Source organism: Alligator mississippiensis, chromosome 2 (assembly GCF_030867095.1).
Source record: "Alligator mississippiensis isolate rAllMis1 chromosome 2, rAllMis1, whole genome shotgun sequence".
In the NCBI taxonomy this organism is placed as follows: Eukaryota; Metazoa; Chordata; order Crocodylia; family Alligatoridae; genus Alligator; species Alligator mississippiensis.
The window spans coordinates 37,842,419-37,863,276 of record NC_081825.1 but is presented as its reverse complement, the minus strand read 5'-3'; the positions used below and the strand labels follow the sequence as shown (position 1 = coordinate 37,863,276).

At 44.1% G+C, this 20,858-nt stretch overlaps 1 protein-coding gene across 1 annotated transcript in view; it reads right to left on the bottom strand.

Annotated features, from left to right (window-relative positions):
- Positions 1–19,841, bottom strand: part of LOC102572679 (cytosolic beta-glucosidase) — a 51,271-nt gene extending 31,430 nt beyond the window's left edge. Inside the window, 2 exon segments of the mRNA XM_006278039.2 lie at positions 13,800–14,027; positions 19,724–19,841. Coding sequence (XP_006278101.2) covers positions 13,800–14,027; positions 19,724–19,841 — 346 coding nt within the window.
- Between the last annotated feature and the right edge of the window lie 1,017 nt (positions 19,842–20,858).

Here is a 20,858-nt window from a genome sequence, read left to right as displayed (position 1 = left end):
AAACCCATAGTACTACAACCAACCATACACTCCCAGTAGAAACAGGCCAGGAAGGCTCCATTGTCTCTTCAGCTTCTTGGTCCCCAGAAACACTTGGCTTACTGTGTGGATTTTCTTGGTGTTTTATTTTGCAAGCAGTATAATAAATTAATGGCAAAGAAGTCAGAAGTGCCATTGATTATAGTTTTTTTTCCTTCAGTAAATTCTGGAAGCCTTGAGGATAGGCAGCCTTACTTTGAACTTATAGTAGAGACCTGGGACTTCATGACAGCTGGATAGTGACTGTCACTAAATACCATATTGGCAAACCAGTCCAAGGTAAAGGCCAGATAACTTTTAGTAGCTTCTTGATCTGCAATACAGGTGGAATCTACTGCATCTGCCCAAACTGAGTTTAGAGCATGTTGCTTCAATCTGAATTACAAGTCATGACTTTAGTATGAGTCTTTATTATATTATGAGCTGCCAGATTATACTATAAAAGGAGCCACAATGCTTCTTTCATATCCATCTACAACAATAACATAAGGCTCATTAATAGTGATTCACAATTTCACTTGGTATCCGAATGTTTTGAAGCAAAATTGTGCCTAGTTGTCAAAAACTTCAGTGATGGTTTCAGATCTTCAACCACTTTAGTCTTCTAAAGGTTGAGGTGTAAATCAAACTGATACAGTGTGAGCATGGGCACAATACTATTCACTAGCATATTATTAATTATGTTGTTACAGTAATCTGAAACTCCTGAAAAAGTTATAGAAAAATGGTTTTTGTTCATATTTTTTTACTTTAAAAGATGTTACTTTAGTTTAAAAAAAAAACTCAATTTTTTCCCCTGTCCATAAAGTTATATGTTGCCTCATAGCTGTACACTAAATATAACTATTTTCAAAAGTCCTCAGCACCTAACAACTCCTATTTACATGTTCATAGAGGCCCAAATATTCAGAACAGAATAGCTTCTAGTGAAAACAGAGAACTGCTTGTTACTTGTAGTCATGGTCCTTTCATTTAAGGATTATGAATGGAAGGTCCACTGTCAGAAAGTTGGCCTTAGTTCAGGAGCTGAACTCTTGAAAACCCTGACCCTGAAAAGACAATCTGACAAATAATCATGTTAATAAGATCATGTTATAATCATGCTAATAATCGTGTTATATAAAAATTACACATCCATTAAAAGGTTCAGAGTTCCAGGCTCAATGAAATAAAAGCACAGAGCTCCTATACATGTGCAGGGAGGCTGCTCAGATGCACTGTAATTACAGCGTGTCAGGAGCAAATTTGATTAATCAAGTCTGCTGGAGCATGGCAATTACTGTGCTCCAGCAGGCTCCAGAGTCACATGCATCAGTGTCCCTGCAGTGAAAAATGGTGGCAGGGCACTTTAAACTAAAGCTCAATTGATGAGCTCTAGTTTAAAGTGCCCCACTGCCATTTTTCAGCACAGGGACGCTGATGCTCTGGGCACTTTTAATTAGAGTGGCTTTCGGAGCTGTGCTAATTAAAGCACCATCCTCCCTCCCAGAGCACGTCTACAAATGCCCGAAGACACAATTTGGCTTTTCATTATTTGAATTTGGCCATCAATGTAAACCTTTTCCTTAACAAACTGGTATAGAACATGGAGGAAATTGAAGGAGGAAAATAAGGTAGCATATGTTAGCAAAGTGTACAATTCAGAAGGTTAATAGGTCATTCCTTTTTTTTAAATCGATCATTAATAAGAATCATGGAAAATTAGGGTTGGAAGGGACCTCTGGAGGTCATCTAGTTCAACCCTCTGCTCAAAGCAGGATCATCCCCAACTATATCTTCCCACCCCAGGCTTTGTCTAGTCGGGTCTTAAAATCCTACAAAGGTAGAGATTTAACAACCTTTCTGGGTAACCTGTTCCAGTGCTTTACTACCCTCTTAGGGAGAAAGTTTTTCCTGACCGAAACTTCCCTTGCTGCAACTTGAGACCACTGCTCCTTATTCTGTTATCTGCCACCACTGAGAACAGTCTAGCTCCATCCTTTTTAGAACCACCCTTCAGGTAGTAGTAGGCTGCTATTAAATCCACCATCTACCTTCTCTTCTCCAGACTAAATAAGCCCAGTTCTCTTAGCTTTTCTTCATAAGTCATGTGCCCCAATCCCCTAACCATTTTCATTGCCCTCCACTGGATTCTCTCCAGTTTGTTTGCATCCTTTCTGTATTGGGGTGCCCAAAACTGGACACAGTACTCCACAAGTGGTCTCACCAGTGCTGAACAGAAGGGAAGAATCAATTCCTTCAATCTGCTGGCAAGGCTCCTAAAAATGTAGCCCAGTATGCCATTAGACTTATTCACAAGGGCACATTGTTGGGTCACATTCAGCTTATTGTCCACTGAAGCCCCCAGGTCCTTTTCTGCAGAGCAGCTGCCCAGCAAGTCAGCCCCCAGCCTGTACTGGTGCGTAGGATTGTTTTATCGTAAGTGCAGGACTTTGCACTTGTCCTTTTTTGAACCTCATGAGATTTATTTTGGTCCAATCCTCCAATTTGTCAAGGTCTCTCTGAATCCTAGCCCCACTCTCCAGCATATCTACTACTCCCACCAGCTTGGTTTAATCTGCAAACTTGCTGAGGGGTGCACTCCATCCTGTCTTCCAGGTCATTTATGAATATATTGAACAAACTGGGCTCAGGACCAACCAGTGGCAATGCATATGGGGTGCATGGGGGTGCACACACACCTCCTGAGAGTGCTGGTGCACCCCCTGACTGGCCGCACTCACCACTTAGGCAATGGGCGGGGGGGGAAGGCAGGAGCACCGGTGCCCCCCCTGCAAGTGCCAGCTGATTGCTGTGATTGTTGCAGCCGCTTCTGGGAGCAGCTACAGCAATCACCTGGCACTTGCTCCCAGAAGCAGCTGCAGCCAGTTGGCCGGATTAGCCATGGGGGGACCCCCTCCCGGTCAGCTCATGACTAAGGTGGCACCAGTCGCCCATGGGTCCGACTCCTGGGACACTCCACTTGATACCAGCTGCAACCTAGGCATCAAGCCATTGATTACCACCCTGTAAGCCTGATAATGATCCAGCCAGTTTTCTATCTTACAGTCCATTCATCTGGCTTGTACTTCCTTAGCTTGCCTGCAAAAAAGTTGTGGGAGACTGTATCAAAAGCCTGGCTAAGGTCAAGGTATATTATGTTGCAGCAAGTCTGTTGCCATGGGAGCAGCTGTGAAGCGCTGCAGGGGCCATAAGGTCCCTGCCTGGTTCAGGTTCAGCTGCAGCCCTTCTCTTGAATCTTGCCCACCATGTCTTGCCCTTAATGAAGGTTATAAAAGGAAGCCTGCCTGTGGGCTCTGCATGAGCCCGAGCCTGAGTTGATCCCACTGGGTCTCTCCTGAGTCTCCTTAGTCGCAGTCTTGAACTCCCAGGCTAGCAGGCCCTTTCAGTCCTTCTGTACCTGTGGCCTTAAGGGCTCCTTTCATTGCTCCGTACTTCCCCTATACCATGCCCCAAGCCTTGCAGGTGTACTCTTTCTATGATGTTTCCTATTCACACACTTGGCCCCCTTGGGCCTTTACACAGTCTTGTCCTGGACTCGCAGGACCCTGGTCCCACACACTGCCCCAGTGTGGGCTCCCAGGACCCTGGTCCCACACACCAGCCTTGCTCTGGGCCTGTGGGCTCTCTGAACTCGCTCAGCCCTTTCGTGGGCCAATGGACCCTCTGTGGGTTCAAAATAAAACAAAGGCTACTTGCCTATAAAACTCTGCCTTTCTCTGCCCAGGTAACCTTCCTCTGTTCCCAGCTCTGTAGGGTTGTTTATAGAAACCCCAGTCCCTTCAGGAGCCCAGCTGTCCTGCTGCCAGGGAGAGACTGCCTGACTCGCTCAGGCTCTGGGCTTATGTAGCTCCAGCCTGAGCCCCCTTCCAGTCAGGTGAGCTTCTCATTAGGCCCCTGTACCACCTGCAAGCAGCCTCACAGGCTGCTAATTCCCTTAAAGGAGGAGGCACACCTCAGTGCCCTGCTACACATGTCCACTGCTCTTCATAGATTTCATAGACATTAAGGCTGGAAGGGACCTCGTAAGATCATTGAGTTCAGCCTCCTGCCCAAGGGCAGGAAGTCAGCTGGGGTCAAAGGATTGCAGCAAGATAAACGTCCAAATGTTTCTTGAAAGCATCCAGAGTAGGTGCTTGCACCACCTCTGGGGGAGTCTGTTCCAGGCCTTGGGGGCTCGGACAGTAAAGAAGTTTTTCCTTATGTCCAGCCTAAAATGGTCTTGCAGGAGTTTGTGACTGTTGGACCTTGTCATCCCCTGGGGTGCACTGGTGAACAGGCATTCCCCCAGATCCTGATGCACACCTCTTGTGTACGTATAGGCTGCTGCCAAGTAACCCCTGAGACTGCGCTTCTCCAGGCTGAAGAGTCCTATAGCTCACAGCCTGTCTTCATAAGGCCTGTTCTCTTGCCCTCTGATCATGCGCTTGGATCTCCTCTGGACTCTCAAGCTTCTCCACGTCCTTCCTAAATTGTGGAGCCCAGAATTGGATGCAGTACTCCAGCTGTGGCCACACCAAGGCCAAGTACAGTGTGAGGATGACATCCTGGATCTTGCTCAAGATGCATCGGTAAATGCAAGTCAGAGTTTTGTTTGCTTTGCTGTGGTATCTCATTGGTGGCTCATGTTCACCTTGGGGTCAGTCATGACTCCCAAGTCTCTTTCGGTCGTGGTGCTAGCGAGCGTAGTGTTGCCGAGCCTATAAGTGTGATGCGGGTTTCTTTTCCCAAGGTGGAGCACCTTGCATTTCTCCATATTGAATGCCATCAGGTTTTCATCCACCCATCTTGCAAGCTTATCAAGGTCAGCCTGGATGACCAGCCTATCCTCGAGTGTGGATACGCTTCCCCAAAGGACAGGGGGGGCTTCACCTGTCCCCCAAAGGTAAGCGTGTGTTTTCTAGTAGGTTGGCGGATCTCCTCCGGCGGGCTTTAAACTAGGCTCGTCGGGGGGAGGGGAGTACAAGGGCAGGGGAATCTGTGAACCAGCAAACCATGTGACACCCACAAGGACAGCCCAGCCTGAAGAAGGAGAACATTGGAAACCTGAAAGCCATGGGAAGACCAGCACTACAGAACAGGTAAGAAACAAGAAGTTAAGAAACAATGGGCCCCTTGGGACTCGGAGCGGGGGGGCAGCAAAGGCACCAGTCGCAGGGCTCAAGTGCCTATATACTAATGCTAGGAGCATGGGGAACAAGCAGGATGAATTAACGCTCCTGCTTGCACTAAACACCTATGACTTAGTGGGGCTAACAGAGACCTGGTGGGATTCATCCCATGACTGGGCGGTACATATTGAGGGCTATAGATTGTATAGAAAGGACAGGTCGGGGAAGAAGGGGGGGGGGTTGCACTTTATGTCAGTGAGCAATATACATCAACCCTCATCAAGACAGAATCCAAGGTTGAGGAAGTAGAAGGATTGTGGGTTAGGCTACATGGGGGGCAAGGAGAAAGGGATTTGGTGGTAGGGGTCTGCTACAGACCCCCACACCAAGGGGAAGAAATAGATGCAGGGCTCCTGAGGCAACTCTCGGAGACCATAAAAGCTAAAGAGGCGGTAGTCATGGGGGACCTAAACTACCCGGACATCTGCTGGGAGACGCAGACAGCAAGGTCCCATCTCTCACGCAGGTTTCTAACCTGTGTACAGGACCTCCACCTGATACAGGAGGTGCATGGTCCCACTAGGGGGAATGCCATACTGGATCTGGTATTGGCAGCAGGGGATAACATGATAGGGGACCTCCAGATCGGTAGCCATTTGGGAGACAGTGATCACCTAATAATAGAATTCAACATAAGACGTCGAGTGGGTAAGGTAACTAGTAGGGTGAAAGTGCTAGACTTTAGGAAAGCTGATCTCAATGCACTCAGGCGATTAGTCAAAGAAGCACTGCAGAGTAGGAGTTTTTAAGGGATGGGAGCCCAAGAAGGGTGGCTGTGCCTAAAGGAAACGATCCTTCGGGCACAAAGCAAGACGATCCCCGAGCAAGGCAAAAAAGGGAAAGGGGCCAGGAGGCTTCCATGGCTGACCAGAGAAATCCAGGGCAGCCTAAGGGCCAAAAGGGGAGCACATAAAAAGTGGAAACAAGGTGAGATCACTAAAGATGAATATACCTCCTCTGCTCGTGCTTGTAGGGAGGCAGTTAGGCGGGCCAAAGCTACCATGGAGCTGAGGATGGCAACCCAAGTAAAAGACAACAAGAAATTGTTTTTTAGATATATAGGGAGTAAAAGGAAGGCCCAGGGAGGAATAGGACCCCTGCTAAATGGGCAGAAACAATTGGTGACAGACAGGGGGGACAAGGCTGAACTCCTCAATGAGTTCTTTGCCTCAGTGTTCCTAAGTGAGGGGCATGACAAGTCTCTCACTGGGGTTGTAGAGAGGCAGCAGCAAGGCGCCAGACTTCCATACGTAAATCCTGAGGTGGTGCAGAGTCATTTGGATGAACTGGTTGCCTTTAAATCGACAGGCCCGGATGGGCTCCATCCGAGGGTGCTGAAGGCACTGGCCAACATCATTGCAGAGCCACTGGCGGGAATATTCGAATGCTCATGGCGCACGGGCCAAGTCCCGGAGGACTGGAAAAGGGCTAATGTGGTCCCCATTTTCAAAAAGGGGAGGAAGGAGGAGCCGGGCAACTATAGGCCGGTCAGTCTCACCTCCATCCTTGGTAAAGTCTTTGAAAAAATTATCAAGGCTCACATTTGTGAGAGCCCGGCAGGGCAAATTATGCTGAGGGGAAACCAGCACGGGTTTGTGGCGGGCAGATTGTGCCTGACCAATCTAGTCTCTTTCTATGACCAGGTTACGAAACGCCTGGACACAGGAGGAGGGGTGGATGTCGTATACTTAGACTTCAGGAAGGCCTTCAATACGGTATCCCACCCCATACTGGTGAACAAGCTAAGAGGCTGTGATGTGGATGACTACACAGTCCGGTGGGTGGCGAATTGGCTAGAGGGTCGCACCCAAAGAGTCGTGGTGGATGGGTCGGTCTCAACCTGGAAGGGTGTGGGCAGTGGGGTCCCGCAGGGCTCTGTCCTTGGACCGATACTCTTTAATGTCTTCATCAGTGACTTGGACGAGGGAGTCAAATGTACTCTGTCCAAGTTTGCAGATGACACAAAGCTATGGGGAGAAGTGGACACGCCGGAGGGCAGGGAACAGCTGCAGGCAGACCTGGATAGGTTGGACAAGTGGGCAGAAAACAACAGGATGTAGTTGTACAAGGAGAAATGCAAAGTGCTGCATATAGGGAGGAAAAATGTCCAGCATACCTACAGCCTAGGGAATGACCTGCTGGGTGGCACAGAGGTGGAAAGCGATCTTGGAGTCCTAGTGGACTCCAAGATGAACATGAGCCGGCAGTGTGACGAAGCCATCAAAAAAGCCAACGGCACTTTATCATGCATCAGCAGATGCATGACGAATAGATCCAAGGAGGTGATACTTCCCCTCTATCGGGCGCTGGTCAGACCGCAGTTGGAGTACTGCGTGCAATTCTGGGCACCACACTTCAAGAAGGATGCGGATAACCTGGAGAGGGTCCAGAGAAGGGCAGCTCGTATGGTCAAGGGCCTGCAGACCAAGCCCTATGAGGAGAGACTAGAGAAACTGGATCTTTTCAGCCTCCGCAAGAGAAGGTTGAGAGGCGACCTTGTGGCTGCCTATAAGTTCATCACGGGGGCACAGAAGGGAATTGGTGAGTATTTATTCACCAAGGCGCCCCCGGGGGTTACAAGAAATAATGGCCACAAGCTAGCAGAGAGCAGATTTAGATTGGACATTAGGAAGAACTTCTTCACAGTTTGAGTGGCCAAGGTCTGGAACGGGCTCCCAAGGGAGGTGGTGCTCTCCCCTACCCTGGGGGTCTTCAAGAGGAGGTTAGATGAGTATCAAGCTGGGGTCATCTAGACCCAGCACTCTTTCCTGCTTATGCAGGGGGTCGGACTCGATGATCTATTGAGGTCCCTTCCAACCCTAACATCTATGAATCTATGAATCTATGAAAGTTTGGTGTCATCAGCGAATTTAGCCAGTCCACTTCTGACGCCAGTGTCCAGATCGTTTATTAAGACATTAAAAAGTACAGGTCCAAGAGCAGAGCCTTGGGGGACCCCACTAATCACTGAGTGCCATGTTGATTTGGTTCTGTCAACTACCACCCTCTGGGTCTAACCCTGGAGCCACTTTCCCACCCATTGGACTATGAAGTAGTTGAGGCTGCAGTTGACCAATTTTTCAATAAGGATATCATGGGACACCAGGTCAAAGGCTTTTTTAAAGTCAAATATATGATATCAACCTCTTCCCTTTTGTCCAGGTGATATGTCACCTGGTCATAGAAGAAAATGAGGTTGGTCAGGCAAGATCTATCTGCAACAAGCCTGTGCTGGCTATCCCTCAGAGTGTTGCCTTCTGTTAGCCTGTTAAGAATGATTTCTTTGATAATTTTTCCAAAATCTTCCCAGAGATTGAGGTCAAACTGATTGGCCTGTAGTTTCCCAGGTCTTCTTTCCTCCCTTTCTTGAAGATGGGCACCACATTGGCTCTCTTCCAATCTTCAGGTGCTTTGCCTGAGTGCCACGAGTTCTTGAATATCCTTGCCAGTGGCTGCACTATGATGTCTGCCAGTTCCTTTAGTATTTTTGGGTGCAATCTATCTGAACCAGCTGATTTGTGGGGGTCCAGCCTCTCAAGATGCTCCCTCACAAGATCCATGCAAATGGTGGGCATATATTCACCCTCACCCTCATCCCGCATCATGTTAGGCAAGGTGGTCCCTTTAGGCTGCTGAAAAATCAACGCAAAGTAATTATTAAGCAGGCTGGCTTTTTCCTGGATGTCAGTAGTCAGCTGTCCCAGCTGGTTTAGCAGAGGTCCAACGTTGCCCTTGCTTTTCTTTCAACTCCCTATGTATCTGAAGAAGGACTTTTTATTGTTCTTGATTTGTGTAGCCAGTTGGAGTTCAGATCCAGCCTTGACTTTCTTAGTTTGCTCACTGCAGGTGCAGAACAGTGCAGAATACTCCTCCTTAGTGGTGTGTCCTGTCTTCCATCCTTTATAAGCCTCTCTTTTTAGACATAGGAGGGTCATGAGTTCCCTGTTCAGCCAAGGGGGTTGCTGAGCCCTTTTACCACTTTTCCTATGGGCTGGGATGGACTTCCCTTGTGCTTCTAGGATCACTTCCTTATATAGCAGCCACTCATCATGAACTCCCCTCTCTGAAAGATCATGGCCTCTCAGGGCCTCAAGAACAAGCCTCTTGAGCTTATGAAAGTCAGCTTTCCTAAAGTCAAGGATTACTGCATTGTTGGCTGACTTGCCAGTTTTGCAATGGATAGCAAAAGTGATCAACTCATGGTCACTGTCACCCCGCTTCCCTTTGATTCTTGGGTTGCTCCTAGCATTAGTGTACAGGCACATAAGTATACCATTGGAGGCCCTAGGCTTCCTTGTACTCATAGAGAAGCTTTGTTCCCAGGCTGGGATAGGAGTAGGTTCCCTTGAGCATCCTAACCTGCTGGTTTTGCAGTTGATACTTGGTGAGTTTGCTCTGGTGGTTGTCTGCCCATCCCCCTGCAAGATTAGTTTAAAGCTCAGTTGAGCAGGTCAGCCATTCTGGCTGAGAAGAGCTTCTTCCCCAGTGGAGGGCATCTCTTCCCAACAGACTACTGCCTCTCTGGTTGTAGAAGACAAAGCCTTCATGATGGCACCAGCACTGCAGGTTTTTGTTTACTGCCTCAGTTTCTCTCTCCCTCCTCAGCCCATGACCTATAACTGGAAGGACTGAGGAAAAACCACCTGTGCCCCCCCCCCCCCAAACCCGACTTCCAGAGCCCTGTAGCCATTCATAACCCGGCTGGGATTGCTCCAAGCCATGTCATTTGTGCCCACATGGGTAAGGAGCATGGGGTAGTGATAAGAAGCATGGGGTAATCACTGCTCTTCCTGCGTCCACAGAACCAATCATCTCATTATAGAAGGCAATCACTTGGTTAGGCATGATTTGCGCTTGTTGAAACCATGCTGACTGTTCCTAATCACCTTCTTCTCCTCCAAGTACTTAGAAATGGATTCCTTGAGGACCTGCTCCATGATTTTTCCGGGGACTGAAGTGAGGCTGACCTGCCTGCAGTTCCCCAGGTCTTCCTTTTTCCCATCTTAAAGATGGGCATTATATTTGGACTTTTCCAGTCATGTAGGACCTCTCCCAATCATCCCAAATTTTCAAAGATGATGGTCAATAGCTGTGCAATCACATCAACCATCTCTCAGAGTTCAAGGTCAATAGATCAATAATATGCCACTTGTTAGTGAGCAAATGTGTTTGTTCTACTTCTTCCCATTGGTTTTCAGACTGACTAGGTCGTTATGTTTAAATCTGCAGACACAAATGCCTTATTCTGCGTTATCTTTAGAAGGACAGTATTAGGCCTTAAAATTATTCTGCTTTCATAGTTATGCCAGATGGTGGGTCTTGTTCCGGGGATTTCAGTAATACTATTTTTAATGCAACATCTGATGAGGCAATAAATTAAGAACCACAGACTTGCTCTGTACATTCTTGTAAACAAACTGATGCCTATAGTGTTATCATGGTAAGACTTGATAAATTCATTTGTAAAAAATTCATAGTAAATCTGGTGGGCAGTATTTTTCTCCTTCTAAATGCAAGACCAGAGGTATCCATTAAAATAAGTGGAGATGCATGGATGTATCTGAGGGTGTACCCATTTATTTGGGGGAAGAAGTTGTCAGAATTTATTTAAAAGTTTAAAAGCTTAAATGTATAGTTCAAGTGTATGAACAGTTAAAGCCAAGTTGTGAATCTGTTACTCACAACCATGAATGATGACTCTCATGGCTTCAGTGGGATTATTCAGGGGAGTTACTGCTCTCTGCTTGGAGTAAATGGTTCACAATGCTGCCCTTATTTGGCCAAACAGAATTTTTGCTGATACAGTATCCTGTTTGTTAGCAGTGCTTCCTAAAAAAAGTTTTAAATGGCCCTAGTTTACTAACTACTCAATAGTATTTGTGAACCTTAAAATAAATAACTTATCGCTTATTTTTCAAATTTCAGTTAAACGTTTTTTAAGTTTCATTATCTTGTGTGCATAGGGGAAATAAGAAATAAAATCTTATGTGGGCAGGACAAACAAAATAGGACTGTGGTCCTGGAAAACTCTAGTGCGAAATCAAATTTCCAGATTTTTTTTCTTATCTTCAGTGGATTACCTTAATTTTCATGGTTGTACCTGAGGGTTAGGTAAAGGGGGAGCTAAAGGCCTCATTTCCCCACTTCTGCCCACATCTCTCTCATCTCCTATCTCCTGGTACCTTAATTTTCATGGTTGTACCTGAGGGTTAGGTAAAGGGGGAGCTAAAGGCCTCATTTCCCCACTTCTGCCCACATCTCTCTCTTCTCCTGTCTCCTGGTGCCCTACCTTAATGCTGAAGTCAGACTCAGCAGAGGACTCTGTGCTAAATCAAATACTCTTCTGTCTACCAGTTCTGGCTCCCTCTTCATAGAAATCTGCCATCTGGAAGCTAGCTGACTATACTCATTGCAGAGAATTGTCGCCCCCCGCCCTCACCCCCAAAAAAAGAAAAAAAATAGAAAAAGAAAAGTGAAAAAAGCCTTCTAAGAAATCTTAAATAAGTTTTCGCCTGAAAACCTGACATTTCACAAGAATAAAACATCTGAAACATTGTTCCTTTAAAAGAATCCCCTCCCCCTCCATAGTTGGAAAACAAAAGGGTTTTAAAGGTTTTCCAAATGTCCCATGTTTTAGGTGTGAAATTGGTAGTGAATCAGTTCATGTGAATGCTCTTTGTAAAAATATTTATATAGAAGATGCTGGCCTTTCCATGCTAGGCAGTTACAATTGCTTCAACAGATCACTGCACAGAAGTGAGCTCCTGCCTAATGAAAACTGGCCTACTTGGAGCCCCTCCAATGCCCTTTCGCTAAATGTAAAGTTCATAATATTAATCAGGCAACTGTTTAAAACAAGGATCAAGTGAACATTTTCTGAAATTATATTTGAGTTGTGAGAAAAAGTTGTTAGCTTTTTTTTACTGACTGCATTAAAAATGTCTGCTCTCTATCTCCCACTCTGACATCTAAATAACAAAGCCTGTTCAATAAGCAGTTCTGTGGCAAATGTACACTGCATGCAGCACTATCTGAATAAATGCATGTCCAAGGAAAAACTAAGGATTCAGCCAAATCTGATTTCCATGTGCCACCAAAATATTGCTAGTGAGAAGAGGCTGCATGCTGAGAAATTCTGGTTGGGGCAGGAAAGCTTCCCAAATAGGTCTCACTGGAATTCCTGCTGTCCTGCTTTGTGGGGGACAGTGGCTGGCTGGTCTGTGATCAGTGAATCCAGCTGCTCACCCTGCTAACTGCTTGAAGGAAACCCTCCTCCATCCCATTATGAGAGAAGCTGTGATCAGCAGGATGCAAAGGATGTACATCTGTCTGCACAAGCAACCCAGATTCTGTAACCCCAACCTTTAACAAAACAATATTTTCCTACTATATATATATCAATATGGGAAGTCCTGAGGGGGGATCTTAATATCTCCCATTATTGTCCTTCCAGTCCAGGCCTTCTTGGACTGGGAGGGGAAGGGAACACAAAGGATTTAAGCTGCCCCAGGAGCACAAAGATTTATGTCTTCAGAGTGAGACCTAGGATGAAGCAGCAGCGGGACAGGACAGAGACACTTTCAGATGCTGATGCCTTCCAAATCTACAGAATTTTGTTTTGCTTAGGATGTATTCCTTTCTCTTGATTGCTTAAACCTATCACTCCATTCCTCACAGTCTCTCTGATGCAGCTTCACTCTTCCTTCTTTGTGCTTCCCTCCATTTTTCTTTCCCCAAACTCACTTTCTTTTCCATGTTATATTGCACTTCCCTGCCTTTTCTCATACATTATATATTTGATGCAAACATGTGTAAACCAATATAATTTTTGCAATCAATCAGTTTGACCAGGCTGCTTCTATGTAGTAAATCTTTTCATCCATTTTTGTCTCGATGTAGTAGATTTTTTCATCCAGTTTTGTCTGTCCCATACTTAGAGTGTATAATCTCTACATGTCAAGGACTGTCTTGAATATTTGTTCCAGTACCTCATACAATGGGCCCCCAGACCTGACGGGGCCTGCAAACACCCTGGAATACAAATAACCATAAACTTCCCTTAAATTTTCCAGCCCAGGAGTGTATTATCTGCATATCTACAGAAAAATCTAAACATTTTAGGCAACATACAATAATCAATCTGCAATCAGATTATATTTAGAAATTATCTACATGCATTTTCTAATATTCTCATATAGGATTATTTTTTATAAACCATGTAAAAGTGCCCTCTTATTGACAGCAAATTCTGCAGGGGTTCATTGAAGCTTTAAACTATATCAAAAGCCTAAATATTTTAGAATAACCATTTTCAACAAAAACTAACAATAATTTTTAAAGCAAGCAAAAATATATATTAGGGGACATAATACTAATCCCTTCCCAAAAGATCACAATATCCAAGGGGATTTAGGATATTAATTAGTAAGTTGTTGCAAACCTATAAAAAAAGAATCATCCCATAATTACTCTAAAAAAAGTTGCAATTTCAAAGCTACACTGCAGAATAGCATACTGGATTAATTATGCCAGACTGCAGCAATAACCTTGAATTAAAGCTGCAACCTTCTATTTTTAAGAAACAATTGCCTTTCTGGTTGATGAAACCTGTCGTCCCATCAGGTAACAGACGTGACCAGGAAAGAGAAAAGCGATAATGAGTCAATCCAAGCTGTTTGATACATTTCAAATCTTCCTCCCACAGAGTGTAGCTGCCACAAGCTACATCACCAGTCTGGTTCTTGAAAACTCGATCTCCTCCCTGATGGGTGAATGTGTCCCAAACATTAGGGCCCTTTCCATCTGCATTCCAGCCTCCTGATTAAAAACAAAACTGAATCGTTACACTTTTGACATCATGAGACATATGTTGAATGTAAATATTTATCACAAAGATGCAAGAATCTCAATGCCTTACAATCAAATCAAGCAGGTCTTACTTTTCATGTCTCACTTAAATTGAGCAGCATTTTTTCCAGGATTGAGATTATTTGCATTAGGTTTTCATTCATTCAGGATTGTTTTATTGCTCACTATTTTTAAAAAATGCTTCAGAAAGCCCTTGTTGAGATTCTGACAGTGTATTCTTGTAGCCAAAAATCAGATGCTTGTGAATCTTTTGAGTTATTATAGGTTTTTACAAAAAGTATTTTCTAATGCACCTTTCACCCATAGATATAAAAGATCAGTCCATATCAAATAAAGCCTTTAGGATATGATAAACGCATCCAACAAATAGTCACTTGAAGCTTTCTGGATGTCCTTTGAAAGTCCTGACAGTATGTTAAAAAGAAAGGAATGCCATTATGAGCCATGGCCCTAGGCATATACAAGATGAATTAATAACACAGCTCTGTGAAACTTCTGCCTTTCCCTTAACTGAACATTCACAGTAAAAAATGGCAATGACTTCTAGCAAATTAAAATTTATACCAAACATTCAACAACCTTTGTACCATTTCCTGCATCCCAGGCATTCTGGGACATTTCTTATTGGTTTTGAAATTGAGGTAGAGGTCACCTTTAAAAATTCCTTATTTAGCTATATTTTGAGATGTGCTCTACCACATGGTATAAACTGAGGAAAGGCAGATTTCCTCATGATGACCACTCCACAGGGTTTGCAATACCATGGGGTAAAATACAGAAAATGTTTCATTTTTTACATATTAAAAGTCCTGTAAGCCTCTGCCAGTAGTATAAAAGAATGCTTTGATCATCAAACTCAAAGGAAGACAGTTTCATTTATAAGCAAGATTTTTCAAGGCTCCACTTAACATTTGGTTCCTGGGTTACTGACTAAAAACTAAAATGACATTGTGTGTTAAAAGCATGTATAAATTAAATATCAGTTGGGTTGTAAGATTAATAACTATATAATAGCTACATATCAATCCTCAATAAAAGTGTTTTAATAATCAATTAGTATCACAGAAATTAGAGATGGAAAAGACCTATTAGGAGGTCATCCAGTCCATCCCCTGCCAATGCAAGATTGCTCCCTTAAGTATATTCAGTACTTAATACACATTTGTCTTATTAAATCTAAGTTTAATGCAAGGTTAAGCATATTGAGGACACTTAATTTAAAGCATTACTAAAATCTGTAATATCACTTCTATAACCTACTTTCTCAAAGACCATTGTCACATTTCATGTTCTTTACCGAATTTTATCACTGCACATGAACACCAATACATCTATATTTGGTTGTTCAGTAAATTGAACTCTTATACAGGACAACCTTCAGAGTAGGTCAATTTTTAGATCCAACAAATCTGGATATCTCTTCAAGTACAGGTTCTCTGACAATTCAGTGACTCAGTGCTGCAGTATTTTCCTCAGATACAGTATTGAAAGCCTTCTGACTTCAGTTTAAAGTATACATTCAAATTATTCTTATACCAAAAGGAAGTTTAATTATTTTGTAGATGGTACAAATACAGACACATTTAACAACAGAATTTTGTCTGGCTGAAACATCCAAATGCTAAGGGATCATATTCTGGGCCATAGTGTGGCCCCTTTGCATTTATAAGATGGTTCAGAGAGACCATAATCTGCTGTACTGGGTAGCTAAGGATATCTCTGGAACATGGGGAATCTCAACTGACACTCCGCACCATCTTTTCTGTGCCTATCCCACTACAGCAAACGGTGGAGTGCCAAGGCACAAAAGTATGCCAGAAACGAACCCCAAGAAGACTGTTAGAAACCAACATAATTTGAAGCATTCTTAGCTGTATTCCAGGTGTGGTACATTTCAGACTGTAGTGTAGAGATACCTGTGCTAACTTCTGAAATAAGCCATCTTGGATACTAAAACTGACCTAGCCACAGAAGACGAGAATTGCGGGAAAGTTAGTTTATTCTGCTGAGCAGCAGTTAGCTCCTTCAGAGCTCCATGTTGCTACAGCTAGACAGCACCAAGTACCTGAGCTTAATGAATTTAAAACTACTTCGGGCATCTCTAAGTCCAGGACTGCTGCTGGAAAAGAAGTTCCATCCTTTCTCTTTCTCTCTCTCTTTCTCCCTCTCCACCCCCCACCTCAGCCCTCCCTCCCCCCCATTTCCCTCCCCCACATCTCACACTCACCTAAACCCATCACTTAGGCAGAACAGATGGTTTAGAGCAAGGGCTAGCAGCCTGGGTGTTTTCAGTGGGATATCAGCTATAAGGGGCTTCCCACAACTGTGCCTGCACTTCTACTGCTTCTCCTAGCCCCCCAGTTCTTTGGCTGCAGTGTGGGTGCAGCTCCCCACCCATGGAGAGCTGCACTGGGACCACTTATCTGCAAGCTGTGTCTGAGGTGTTGCTGCTTCTCCCTGTTCCTTTCTCTCCTCCCCTCCCAGCTGTGGAACAGGCACTAATGGAAAGTGCCCAGCCTCAGCACAGCTCCCCACTGGCTAGAAGCTGTGCCCATGCTGCAGTCAGGGAGCACGGGTCTAGGGGAAGCGATAGCACCATAGGAATAGCTCCCAGCTGTCTGGCCCTGGCACAGGAGCAGGCAAAGCCCCTCACTGGACCACAGCTAGAGGGTGGGAAGAAGCAAGTGCCACAAGCACAGTTGGAAGCTGCCCAACCCTGGCACATCGCCTTCCTACCTTGCCCCAGCATGGGCACAGGTGCAGGCAAGGGCACAGACAAAGCTATCTATCTCTGTGGGCTGGATTCAGTGCCTCCATGGGTAGATCCAGCCTGCAGGCCTTATGTTGCTGCCTTGGAGGAGTCCTGAGTGCATGCCCTAGTGCTACCGTCAGACTGACAGACAAAGGGCAGGGAAGTGAGGGGTTGGACATGGTCTAAATTAATTCAAGGACTAAACTGCCCTCAGGCATCTTCAGGAAGGAGACAAAATAAAGCTGAGGATCTAGTCTTCCATTTCCGATGGGTTAGACATGTTGGCCTTATCACCTTATATTGCAATAATGTATCATCAAATCAATAAAATAATTTTTATGTGGATTCCTCAATCTCTACAATTACTGAAATGAAATGGATTAAAATATTTTTTCAAGACTAAGGGAGAACAGGAGTAGCAGTGATTGTTGTATTAAGATTTGATATGCTTTTTTCCAATGTAAATTGTTTTTTATTTGGGCTGAAATTTTCCAAGCCTGCTTTCTGCCCTAAGATAAATTTTTGTTTGAGTTAATACAACTCAGCCACTTGGTATATGAAAGAAGTAAAGAAATATTTTTACCATTATTAACAATTCTTGCAACTTTTTTTCAATCTCTCTCTCCCCCCACTTTTTTTTTAAGAGCTCTAGCAGAGAGTTGAAATTTAGCATAGAAATGGCCCTCAGTAAGGAAAAGTACCTTTGAGTGTTCTGGTGAAAATTGATTTTGATTCGACTGAGTCATGAACCTTTGAAATCTGCACTTTGAGCATGCAGAATACAATTGGTATGATTTTTTAGCACTTTGAAATATATAGAGTGAAGTAGGCTGTGCTGTGCATAAATACATAGCTGACAGTGAAAAATAAAGTAAACTGTCAGCCCTCGCCTCATTCACTGTGCTGCTTACAATATGGCAAGAGCTACTGCCTTACATTGCCCTGTAAGGCAAAAGCTGCACTGATCCTGGGATTTTCAGGTTTAGATGATGCCATCCTAAATTCTATGGGAACAGGGTAATTTCAGTGGTATCCTGCCCAGTAATTTTACATTGGAGAATTTTTAAGATTCTTTAAATATATTAACATATTGCATTACAAGCTATATTATAAAAATGTCCAAGCTACACATCTAACTATTCAAAAGGCAAAAAATCACAGCTTTGTTGCACATGAACACAAAAATCATGTTTTTTTACATATAGCAATAAAGCAATGTTTGTTTCTGGCTCATTTTAGAATCTGGCCCTGACTATGGATACATATGGAATGGGAAGGTGCCATGTCAGCTCAGGTAAGAGTAACAAACAGTTAATTAAAACATCTGAAATACAGACATGCCTGTAATGGTTCTAAAGAAGTTAAATCCAGATTTACAAAGGGACCTAAGTACAATTCAGGCACTGAAATCAGTCAAAGTTAGGGGGCTAAAAAGAAATGTCTAAGTGCTTATGATAATTTGGGCCTTGGTGTATAAAATGAGAAAATGTTGTATTATCTATTTCTCATCCACACCTAGATCTGACCCATGGAGCTAGAGGGCTATACCCATGCATGCCTGCACTGGAGCTAGGCAGTAAGAAACTGTGCTGGAGCAAAGCACATCTTATATATATATATATATATACATATGATGAGAAAGGTATGGAGATGTTTATTAGAAGTTTCTGAGAAAACTATTAGGTTGTTAGCCCAGAACTTGGACATCCTGGGTGCAAGTTCCTGCTCTGCCATCAAGTCACTAGGTAAGTCACTCCCTGCCCCCCACCCCAAAATATCTCAGTTCCATATCAGTAAAATATGAAATGGCACTTCCTCAGCTGCTAGGGTTATTGTGAAGATGCAAACATTAAGGAATGAGCAGTGTTCAGGTACTATAGTAATGAGGATCTCTGTCTCTCTCTCTCTCTCTCTCTCTCTCTCTCTCTCTCTCTCACACACACACACACACACACACACACACGATAGAGGAGTGGCCATCTATATTTTACACTGTGACTTAATCAACTGCTTCATAATCCACAAGCCAACAGCAATCCCTTTGGCTTTCTTTTCTGTACCACAACAGTTATACACATTTGGGGGCCTTTTATGGAGTTTTGGAGGCCTAACACCATTCCCTCTCACAGTCTGACCATGACCGTGACAAAGGGGGTCATGAAAAAGGATCATTGCCTATCAGATCCTGAACTCTAAATTAAATACTAAAGGCCAAACCCTGAAGAGTCCAGTACCAGTAGACTGGTTTCCCTATCATCAGGGAAGTCCCACCAATGTAAATAGGGATTCGTGTAATCTCAGAAGGACGCTACCCTTATGAGATGGTTTCCCATCTTGCTGTCCTTCCATCAGCTCCCATTACTCTGTCTTATTTCCAGGATTTAGAGGCCCTGGAGATGGCCTGCTTAAGTATGCCTCTTCCACCAATGCCTGGTTCTGGGGAATGAATTCCCCAAATTTCCTTCCCATCCATACCTATTCTCAATATATACAGCTTGAGCTGATTAATGGTAAGGTGTTCTGATGTCTGTCTGAACTGAGGGAAAGAGGCTAAGAACTAGTGGGGACATACTCAGTTTATGGTTTCATCTCCTCTCACCAGAAAGTAAAACCTAAGGAAGAAGGCTCCATTCCCATCTTTCCCCATCAGATCCCATCATTTTATCTTCTTTTGGGACTTAGGGATATCCCCCCCCCCCCCCACACACACACACCTTTTGCTTAGAAAAGGGGGCATTCTCACATGGAGATGCACACAATTAGCAGCAATGTAACAGGCAGAGTGGAACATGAGATCTCACCCCCTTCACTCATCCTTTTGATGTTGGAGAATTTTTATGACCATCTTCACTTTAAAAGTCCCCCAGCCCTTTGGTGGCTGGGAACCTGATACTTTCAACTTGATAAGCTGCTGTGACTGCACCCCAAGCAAATCCAGCAGGGAAAGATACATCCCCTAGGTGCCAACTGTTGTGGGCAGGAGAAGAACAGGCAACAGAACCTGAAATCATGTGGCTGGAAAATCTCTGCTTCTAGTGGAGCAATGACAGCTCTTCCTAGACGGACTGCCCTTTTGCTTGTCACAGGCAAATTCTGTTATCAAAGACAAAAACAAACCTTGAGGAGCTTCACTCTCCGATAAACAAGTCATTGCAGCCTTCCACTTCCACGTCTCAGGATGAGAGCCCATCGTATTGAATCAGCTTGCAATGCATTGAAACAAGAAATGGCAGCAATTCAGCAAGCTACAAGGCCATGGATACAAGCAGCTCCATTCTGTACAAGATATTCAGCTATCCAGATCAGGTCTCTGCTCCTTCTCACCAATGTGAGCTGTTGCACAGCCTAGACCCAGGACCCTTTACCCTATGTAAGTCTCTGAGCAATTAGACAGGGGCTTCTTCCCTCCTGCTCCTTTTTTTCATCATTCAGACCTGGGATTCCACATTTTTCTGGCATTTATCTTTGCTGCCTGCTCAAAGTACAACCATTGCATGTGCAATGCTGAACTAGTCACTCTGCAGCAGATATACTCATTATTAAATATTCACTGTACCTAAATCAGAGAGAGGAGGAGGAAGATGAGGACCTCTTTAGGAAGGTACTTAAAACTGCTGCTTTCTTGTTCTTTTAAAACCTCAGAGAGGCCCCCTCTTCCTAGACTGAAAACATAAACGGAAAGGTCCTCACCTATTGAAATGTACAAATAACTTCAAACATGGTACACTAGATGGCACTATTGCAACTTTATTTTTTTGGCACTACAAGAGCTGCTTTCCCTCTTCCTGGATTAGAATAAACACTCTGATTATGCTGAAGTCAGTATTTATATTTATTGGACCGTAGGGTAAAAAATCCCTCCTGAGAAATTTGAACTCTAGTCATTATACTCTACTCTTTGTATTTGCTTGTGTTATATGGTTTGTATTTGCTTGTATCCTTTGATTTTTAAACCTTTTACAGGTAGGGTCCCATTAAAAAGTATCATGTACACTAGTAATCTTTTACCCTGTATTATGAAAAAAATG